Here is a 10031-nt window from a genome sequence, read left to right as displayed (position 1 = left end):
CAGGAGCTGGAGGCGGGGGGGGGGGCGGGGGGGCAGCGTGGGCAGCAGTCAGTCCATTCCCAGCATGTCCATCAGCTCCCAGAGCAGCTCCGTCACCAGCCTCCCCCCGGAGGAGCTGCTGGAGGGGGAGAACACCGTCATGTCCAGCAACTCCGTCATCCACGTCAAGCCGGTGGGTAAAGGGTGGAGGTGGCCCTCACCTCCGGGCCTCAGCCCCCCAGTACTGCAGGACAGCTCTGTACTGGTACTGCAGTAGTCTCACTCTCACTCTGTCTCACTCTGCCCCCCCCAGGAGGAGGAGGGGGGTCTGGTGTTGGAGGAGGCGGTCCCCAGCGGCCCCTCGGAGGCCCCCCCCCCGGGCCCCAAGAAGCACCGCAACCGGGAGCACTTCGCCACCATCAGGACCGCCTCTCTGGTGAGGACCCCACCCTACTGGACCCCCACCCTACTGGACCCCCACCCTACTGGACCCCACCCTACTGGACCCCACCCTACTGACACCACCCTACGGACACCACCCTACTGGACCCCCACCCTACTGGACCCCCACCCTACTGACACCACCCTACTGGACCCCCACCCTACTGACACCACCCTACTGGACCCCCACCCTACTGGACCCCCACCCTACTGACACCACCCTACTGACACCACCCTGCTGACACCACCCTACTGACACCACCCTACTGGACCCCCACCCTACTGACACCACCCTACTGACACCACCCTATTGACACCACCCTACTGACACCACCCTACTGACACCACCCTACTGACACCACCCTACTGACACCACCCTACTGACACCACCCTACTGGACCCCCACCCTACTGACACCACCCTACTGACACCACCCTATTGACACCACCCTACTGACCCCACCCTACTGGACCCCCACCCTACTGACACCACCCTACTGACACCACCCTACTGGACCCCCACCCTACTGACACCACCCTACTGACACCACCCTACTGACCCCACCCTACTGGACCCCCACCCTACTGACACCACCCTACTGACACCACCCTACTGACACCACCCTACTGACCCCACCCTACTGGACCCCCACCCTACGGACACCACCCAACGGACACCACCCTACTGGACCCCCACCCTACTGACACCACCCTACTGGACCCCCACCCTACTGACACCACCCTACTGACACCACCCTACTGGACCCCCACCCTACGGACACCACCCAACGGACACCAACCTACTGGACCCCCACCCTACTGACACCACCCTACTGGACCCCCACCCTACTGACACCACCCTACTGACACCACCCTAGACCTAGCCGTCTATGCTGTGACACAGGAACAGTGTCCTGTTCCTGTGTCACACTATGTGGCTCTCTGCACATCGCTGCCCCCTAGTGGACGGCCTTTGTATTTCCTTTCTATTTATGTGTATATATATGTTATGTTATATATGTTATGTTATATATATATATACATGTTATACATGCCTGGTCTCCCTGGGGTAACGGCTGCCCCCCCCCAGGTGACCCGGGAGATGCAGGAGCACCAGCAGGACTCGGGGCTGCGGGAGCAGATGTCGGGGTACAAGCGCATGCGGCGGCAGCACCAGAAGCAGCTGCTGGTGCTGGAGAACAAGCTGCGGGCGGAGCTGGAGGACCAGCGCGGCCGATTGGACAAGGAGCTGGAGGCCCAGAGGAGCGCCTTCAGCCAGGACACGGACAAGCTGCTCAAGAAGCACCAGGCCGCCATGGACAAGGACGTACGTACCGCTAGAGGCCCTGGGTCCCCTGGCCCTAGGCCCTGGGCCCCCTGGTCCTAGGCCCTAGGCCCCCTGGCCCTAGGCCCCGGGTCCCCTGGTCGTGGGCCCTGGGTCCCCTGGCCCTGGGTCCTGGGCCCTAGGCCCTGGGCCCCCCCCCTGGCCCTGTCTGTCTGTCCTGGTTGGCGTCTGTCTGTCCTGGTTCCTATCTGTCTGTCCTGGTCCCTGTCTGTCTGTCCTGGGTCCTGTCTGTCTGTCCTGGTTGGCGTCTGTCTGTCCTGGTTCCTGTCTGTCTGTCCTGGTTCCTATCTGTCTGTCCTGGTCCCTGTCTGTCTGTCCTGGTGCCTGTCTGTCTGTCCTGGTTCCTGTCTGTCTGTCTGTCCTGGTTCCTGTCTGTCTGTCCTGGTTCCTGTCTGTCTGTCCTGGTTGGCGTCTGTCTGTCCTGATTCATGTCTGTCCTGGTGCCTGTCTGTCTGTCCTGGTTCCTGTCTGTCTGTCCTGGTTCCTGTCTGTCCTGGTTCCTGTCTGTCTGTCCTGGTGCCTGTCTGCCTGTCCTGATTCATGTCTGTCCTGGTGCCTGTCTGTCTGTCCTGGTGCCTGTCTGTCTGTCCTGGTTCCTGTCTGTCTGTCCTGGTGCCTGTCTGTCTGTCCTGGTTCCTGTCTGTCTGTCCTGGTTCCTGTCTGTCTGTCCTGGTTCCTGTCTGTCTGTCCTGGTGCCTGTCTGTCTGTCCTGGTTCCTGTCTGTCTGTCTGTATACATCATGTTTCTGTGTTTGTGGTCCAGCTGAAAACGTTCTCCAACGATGAGAAGAAGTTCCAGCAGCACATCCAGCTGCAGCAGAAGAAGGAGCTCAGCAGCTTCCTGGAGTCCCAGAAACGGGAGTACAAGCTGCGCAAGGAGCAGCTCAAAGAGGTGAGCACTCCTCCCCTGGTCTCCCTCCCCTGGTCCCCTGGTCCTCCTCCCCTGGTCCCCCTCACCTGGTCCCCTGGTCCTCCTCCCCTGGTCCCACTCCCCTGGTCCCCTGGTCCTCTGGTCCTCCTCCCCTGGTCCTCCTCCCCTGGTCCCCTGGTCCTCCTCCCCTGGTCCTCCTCCCCTGGTCCTCCTCCCCTGGTCTCCCTCCCCTGGTCTCCCTCCCCTGGTCCTCCTCACCTGGTCCTCCTCCCCTGGTCCTCCTCCCCTGGTCCTCCTCCCCTGGTCTCCCTCCCCTGGTCCTCCTCCCCTGGTCCTCCTCCCCTGGTCTCCCTCCCCTAGTCTCCCTCCCCTGGTCCTCCTCACCTGGTCCCCTGGTCCCCTGGTCCTCCTCCCCTGGTCCCACTCCCCTGGTCCCACTCCCCTTGTCCCACTCCCCTGGTCCTCCTCCCCTGGTCCTGGTCCCCTGGTCCTCCTCCCCTGGTCCTCCTCCCCTGGTCCTCCTCCCCTGGTCCCGCTCCCCTGGTCCTCCTCCCCTGGTCCTCCTCCCCTGGTCCACCTCCCCTGGTCTCCCTCCCCTGGTCCTCCTCCCCTGGTCCACCTCCCCTGGTCCACCTCCCCTGGTCTCCCTCACCTGGTCATCCTCCCCTGGTCCTCCTCCCCTGGTCCTCCTCACCTGGTCCTCCTCCCCTGGTCCTCCTCCCCTGGTCTCCCTCACCTGGTCTTCCTCACCTGGTCTTCCTCACCTGGTCTTCCTCACCTGGTTCCTCGCGGGCTGCAGAGGGTGGGTTCTTCCTAAAGTCTTGTGTTGTTCTCCAGGAGCTTCAGGAGAACCAGTCGACTCCTAAGAAGGAAAAGCAGGAGTGGCTTTCCAAGCAGAAGGAGAACATCCAGCACTTCCAGGTCCGTCCCACGATCATCTCCACATGCTCAGACAGGGACCTCGTTACTGCTGAACCAATAGGATGCTCAGACAGGGACCTCGTTACTGCTGAACCAATAGGATGCTCAGACAGGGACCTTGTTACTGCTGAACCAATAGGATGCTCTGACAGGGACCTCGTTACTGCTGAACCAATAGGATGCTCAGACAGGGACCTCGTTACTGCTGAACCAATAGGATGCTCAGACAGGGACCTCGTTACTGCTGAACCAATAGGATGCTCAGACAGGGACCTCGTTACTGCTGAACCAATAGGATGCTCTGACAGGGACCTCGTTACTGCTGAACCAATAGGATGCTCAGACAGGGACCTTGTTACTGCTGAACCAATAGGATGCTCAGACAGGGACCTCGTTACTGCTGAACCAATAGGATGCTCAGACAGGGACCTCGTTACTGCTGAACCAATAGGATGCTCAGACAGGGACCTCGTTACTGCTGAACCAATAGGATGCTCTGACAGGGACCTCGTTACTGCTGAACCAATAGGATGCTCAGACAGGGACCTCGTTACTGCTGAACCAATAGGATGCTCAGACAGGGACCTCGTTACTGCTGAACCAATAGGATGCTCAGACAGGGACCTCGTTACTGCTGAACCAATAGGATGCTCAGACAGGGACCTCGTTACTGCTGAACCAATAGGATGCTCTGACAGGGACCTCGTTACTGCTGAACCAATAGGATGCTCAGACAGGGACCTCGTTACTGCTGAACCAATAGGATGCTCGGACAGGGACCTCGTTACTGCTGAACCAATAGGATGCTCGGACAGGGACCTCATTACTGCTGAACCAATAGGATGCTTAGACATGAAGGACCTTGTAACTGCTGAACCAATAGGAGAGGACTCGTGTTAATGCTGCTAATGACCAATAGGAGAGGACTAGGACGCTTATGCATGCGGGAGCACGTGATGGTGGTGTCATGGTGGTGTCATGGTGGTGTAATGGAGGTGTTAATGTGGTGTAATGGTGGTGTTAATGTGGTGTTAATGTGGTTTCATGGTGGTGTTAATGTGGTGTTAATGTGGTTTCATGGTGGTGTCAGGGTGGTGTTAATGTGGTGTCAGGGTGGTGTTAATGTGGTGTCATGGTGGTGTCATGGTGGTGTTAATGTGGTGTCATGGTGGTGTTAATGTGGTGTCATGGTGGTGTTAATGTGGTGTCATGGTGGTGTTAATGTGGTGTCAGGGTGGTGTTAATGCGGTGTTAATGTGTTGTCAGGGTGGTGTTAATGTGGTGTCATGGTGGTGTTAATGTGGTGTCATGGTGGTGTTAATGAGGTGTTAATGTGTTGTCAGGGTGGTGTCATGGTGGTGTTAATGTGGTGTCATAGTGGTGTTAATGTGGTGTCAGGGTGGTGTTAATGTGGTGTCATGGTGGTGTTAATGTGGTGTCATGGTGGTGTTAATGTGGTGTCATGGTGGTGTTAATGTGGTGTCATGGTGGTGTTAATGTGGTGTCAGGGTGGTGTTAATGTGGTGTCAGGGTGGTGTTAATGTGGTGTTAATGTGTTGTCAGGGTGGTGTTAATGCGGTGTCATGGTGGTGTTAATGAGGTGTCAGGGTAGTGTTAATGTGGTGTCATGGTGGTGGTGCAGGCGGAGGAAGAGGCTAACCTGCTGCGCAGACAGAGGCAGTACCAGGAGCTTGAGTGTCGGCGCTTCAAGCGAAGGATCCTGATCGCCAAGCACAGCGTGGAGAAGGACCTGGCCAGAGAGGTACACTGTCCCCCCCTCTGTACCCCCTCTGTACCCCCCTCTGTACCCCCCTCTGTGACCCCCTCTGTCCCCCCCTCTGTCCCTCCCTCAGAGTCCCTCTGTGCCCCCCTCTGTCCCCCCCTCTGTCCCCCCCTCTGTACTCCCCCTCTGTCCCCCCCTCTGTCCCCCCCTCAAAGTCCCTCTGAACCCCCCTCTGTCCCCCCCTCAAAGTCCCTCTGAACCCCCCTCTGTCCCCCCCTTTGTCCCCCCCTGTGTACCCCCCTCTGTCCCCCCCTCTGTCCCCCCCTCTGTAACCCCCCTCTGTAACCCCCTCTGTCCCCACCTCTGTCCGCCCCTAAGAGTCCCTCTGTAGGGCCCTATGAATTCCGCGATAACGAAAACGCGGACGGAATCAGGGATTATTATTATTATTTTTTATTTTTTTATTAAGCAGGAAATTAAAAGTAACAAAGTTACAATTTAAAACGGGCCTATCTTAGTAAAATAACTGATTTCCAGCAGGTTCCTGTTCTTCAGCACAAATAACATGTAACAGGGACAAGGCACATCACATGTCACATTTACAATATGCAGTGGAATGCAGCGGAATTCGCCATTATTTTGGTGAAATTCAGTTTTGAGGGAAAAGGGAAACAACACAGGTGACATTAACGCCACTGAATGTTTAGCAGTCACTCCCACAACAATGTTAAAAAAAAATCCCCCGCCCACCACGAAAACAATAGGTCCCGCTCCTAATAAGAAGCCGAAGAAGAAGTTGAAGCGCCTGTAATTCGGTTCTAACCCCAAATTCAGAGCCGAACAATATCCAAAACACTTCTATCACTCTGTTTTGTAGAATATGTCAACATACTATCGATTGGAAACGCAAAGATACGTGCGATGACCACTTGAAGTCCAAAAATCCATACAAAAAACAATGAAAGCCGTAGCCAGGGCACGCCCCTTCAAACAACAATTTGAGTTTATAAAAAAAGAGTTTATAAGCACTTTAATATTCATGTCATGTTGTTTTTATTTGAAGCACTAAAAACAGTGCAATGTTGTGATGTTTTAATAAATGTAGTCTTCTATCTGATTACATTTTATTCGTTCGCACTTATTTAACACTGTTCTGATGATTTTAATAGCTTTTAGTGTAAAAACGGAATTCACGGAAATTAAAACGGAATTTGGAAAAAAATAAAATGGATTTCAGAGGGCCCTACCTCTGTCCCCCCCTCTGTACCCCCCACTGTACCCCCCTCTGTCCCCCCATCAGAGTCCCTCTTTCCCCCTCTCTGTCCCCCTCTCTGTCCCCCCCACTGTGCTCCCCTCTGTCCCCCCCTCAGAGTCCCTCTGTCCCCCTCTCTGTCCCCCTCTTTGTCCCCCTCTCTGTCCCCCCCTCTGTACCCCGCTCTGTCCCCCACTCTGTACCCCCCTCTGTCCCTCCCTCAGAGTCCCTCTGTCCCTTGTCTCCTTGTCTCCTCCATGTCTCCTCTGTCGTGTCCTCTCCTTGTCTCCTCCATGTGTCTCCTCTGTCGTGTCCTCTCCTTGTCTCCTCCATGTGTCTCCTCTCTGTCGTGTCCTCTCCTTGTCTCCTCCATGTGTCTCCTCTGTTGTGTCCTCTCCTTGTCTCCTCCATGTGTCTCCTCTCTGTCGTATCCTCTCCTTGTCTCCTCTGTCGTGTCCTCTCCTTGTCTCCTCTGTCGTGTCCTCTCCTTGTCTCCTCCATGTCTCCTCTGTCGTGTCCTCTCCTTGTCTCCTCCATGTGTCTCCTCTCTGTCGTGTCCTCTCCTTGTCTCCTCCATGTCTCCTCTGTCGTGTCCTCTCCTTGTCTCCTCCATGTGTCTCCTCTCTGTCGTGTCCTCTCCTTGTCTCCTCCATGTCTCCTCTGTCTTGTCTCCTCCATGTCTCCTCTCCTCTCCCAGGAGCTGAACAAGGTCCAGATGCACCGGGACCTGGACCACGCGCTCCTGCTGCGGCAGCACGAGGCCATGCAGGAGCTTGAGGTGCGGCAGCTGGGCGCGGTCCAGCTGGCGCGGGCGGAGCTGTTCGGCCTGCAGCACCAGACGGAGCTGACCAACCAGCTGGAGTACAACAAGAGGAGGGAGCGCGAGCTGCGGCGCAAGCACGTCCTCGAGGTCCGGCAGCACCCCAAGAACCTCAAGGTAACAGCCCCCCAAGAGCCTCAAGGTAACAGCCCCCCAAGAACCTCAAGGTAACAGCACCCCAAGAACCTCAAGGTAACAGGCCCCCAAGAACCTCAAGGTAACAGCCCCCCAAGAGCCTCAAGGTAACAGCACCCCAAGAACCTCAAGGTAACAGCACCCCAAGAACCTCAAGGTAACAGCCCCCCAAGAACCTCAAGGTAACAGCACCCCAAGAACCTCAAGGTAACAGCCCCCCAAGAGCCTCAAGGTAACAGCACCCCAAGAACCTCAAGGTAACAGCCCCCCAAGAGCCTCAAGGTAACAGCCCCCCAAGAACCTCAAGGTAACAGCACCCCAAGAACCTCAAGGTAACAGCACCCCAAGAACCTCAAGGTAACAGCCCCCCAAGAACCTCAAGGTAACAGCACCCCAAGAACCTCAAGGTAACAGGCCCCCAAGAGCCTCAAGGTAACAGCACCCCAATAACCTCAAGGTAACAGCCCCCCAAGAGCCTCAAGGTAACCCTAACCCCAAGAACCTCAAGGTAACAGCCCCCCAAGAACCTCAAGGTAACAGGCCCCCAAGAACCTCAAGGTAACAGCACCCCAACAGCCTGAGGTAGCCACCCCCCCAAGGTAGGAGACACCACCCCCCCAAGGTAGGAGACACCACCCCCCAAGGTAGGAGACACCACCCCCCAAGGTAGGAGACACCACCCCCCCAAGGTAGGAGACACCACCCCCCAAAAAGCTGCACACACAAAATAACTGTGACTGTAATAATAAGACTAAGGTGTCTGTCTGTCTGTCTGTCTGTCTGTCTGTCTGTCTGTCCCTCTGTCCCTCCCTCTGTCTGTCTGTCTGTCTGTCCCTCTGTCTGTCTGTCCCTCTGTCTGTCTGTCTGTCTGTCCCTCTGTCTGTCTGTCCCTCTGTCTGTCTGTCTGTCTGTCCCTCTGTCTGTCTGTCCCTCTGTCTGTCTGTCCCTCTGTCTGTCTGTCCCTCTGTCTGTCTGTCTGTCCCTCTGTCTGTCTGTCTGTCTCCAGTCCAGGGAGCAGCAGATCAGGCGTCAGTTCCAGGACTCCTGTGCGGTGCAGAGCCGTCAGTCCAAGGCCCTGAGGGCCCGTCTGCTGGAGGCCGCGCCCCGCAGCGAGCACAAGGCGCTGCAGAAGAGGCTGAAGGAGGAGCAGACCCGCAAGCTGGCCGTGCTGGCGGAGCAGTACGACCACTCCATCAACGACATGCTGTCCACGCAGGCGGTGAGCCCCCCTCTGACCCCCCTCCTTGCCCCCTCTGAGACCCCCCCCCTCTCTGACCCCCCCCTGCCCCCTCTGACCCCCCCCCCGCCCTCTCTGCCCCCCCCCTCTCTGCCCCCCGCCCCCTCTGACCCCCCCCCCCCCCCCCCTCCCTCTCTGACCCCCCCCCCCCCCCTCAACACTTGGCCCTGTTCTGAGCGCTGCGTTCCTCTGCTCAGCTCCGATTGGACGAGGCCCAGGAGGGGGAGGGCCAGGTGCTGCGCTCCCAGCTGCAGCAGGAGCTGGAGCTGCTCAACGCCTACCAGAGCAAGATCAAGATGCAGACGGACGGCCAGCAGAACAAGGAGAGGGCCGACCTGGAGCAGAGGCTGTCCCTACGACGGGCTCTGCTGGAGCAGAAGGTCTGTCTGTCTGTCTGTCTGTCTGTCTGTCTGTCTGTCTGTCTGTCTGCCTGTCTGCCTGTCTGCCTGTCTGTCTGTCTGTCTGTCTGTCCCTCTGTCCGTCTGTCCGTCTGTCCGTCTGTCTGTCTGCCTGTCTGTCCCTCTGTCTGTCTGTCTACCTGTCTGTCCCTCTGCCTGTCTGTCTGCCTGTCTGTCTGCCTGTCTGTCCCTCTGCCTGTCTGTCTGCCTGTCTGTCTGTCTGTCCGTCTGTCTGTCTCTTGCGTGACAGAGTGGTGATGACCTGTGCCGTGGTGCTGACGCGGCGTTGCCGTGGTGCTGACGCGGCGTTGCCGTGGTGACCTGTGTCCCCAGATCGAGGAGGAGATGCTGTCGCTGCAGAACGAGCGTCTGGAGCGGATCGGCTCGCTGCTGGAGCGGCAGGCCCGCGAGGGCGAGGCCTTCGACTCGGAGAGCATGCGCCTGGGCTTCAGCAACATGGTGCTGACGGGCACGGCCCCGGACCCCCAGGGCTGGGGGGGCGTGGCCCCGGGGGGGGGCGCGCACTGGGCGGGCCCCGGGGGCGGGGCCGGACACCGCCACCAGGGCGCGTCAAGCTCCCAGCAGCCCTGGGGCCACCCCGTGCTCTCCGGGGGCCCGCCCCCCTGGAGCCTCCACCGGCCCGGAGGGGGGGGCCGGAGGGGCAGCGGGGGGGGGGCCGGGGGGGCTGAGGAGCAGCCCGCAGCCCCCCAGGAGGACCTCAGCCGGGGGGAGGAGCCAACAGGGCATGAGCAGGAGCGCCAGCATCACCTCCCAGATCTCCACCGGGTCCCACCTCTCCTACACCTGACGCACCCACGCACACACCCACGCACACACGCACACACGCACGCACACAAACGCACATGCACTCACATACAAATGCACACGCAAGACCCGGCGCACCATGAAGG

General features: G+C 58.3%; 1 protein-coding gene across 1 annotated transcript in view; it reads left to right on the top strand.

The window, feature by feature from the left end:
* Positions 1-10031, top strand: part of LOC132462151 (serine/threonine-protein kinase TAO1-like) — a 20239-nt gene extending 10208 nt beyond the window's left edge. The window contains 11 exon segments of the mRNA XM_060057765.1: positions 13-172; positions 293-415; positions 1510-1746; positions 2527-2655; positions 3472-3555; positions 5198-5317; positions 7228-7467; positions 8492-8704; positions 8920-9102; positions 9454-9801; positions 9803-10031. Coding sequence (XP_059913748.1) covers positions 13-172; positions 293-415; positions 1510-1746; positions 2527-2655; positions 3472-3555; positions 5198-5317; positions 7228-7467; positions 8492-8704; positions 8920-9102; positions 9454-9801; positions 9803-9928 — 1963 coding nt within the window. The 3' untranslated portion in view covers positions 9929-10031.

Source organism: Gadus macrocephalus, chromosome 7 (assembly GCF_031168955.1).
Source record: "Gadus macrocephalus chromosome 7, ASM3116895v1".
In the NCBI taxonomy this organism is placed as follows: domain Eukaryota; kingdom Metazoa; phylum Chordata; class Actinopteri; order Gadiformes; family Gadidae; genus Gadus; species Gadus macrocephalus.
The sequence above is the reverse complement of the archived record's forward strand: the minus strand, read 5'-3'. Positions and strand labels throughout refer to the sequence as shown.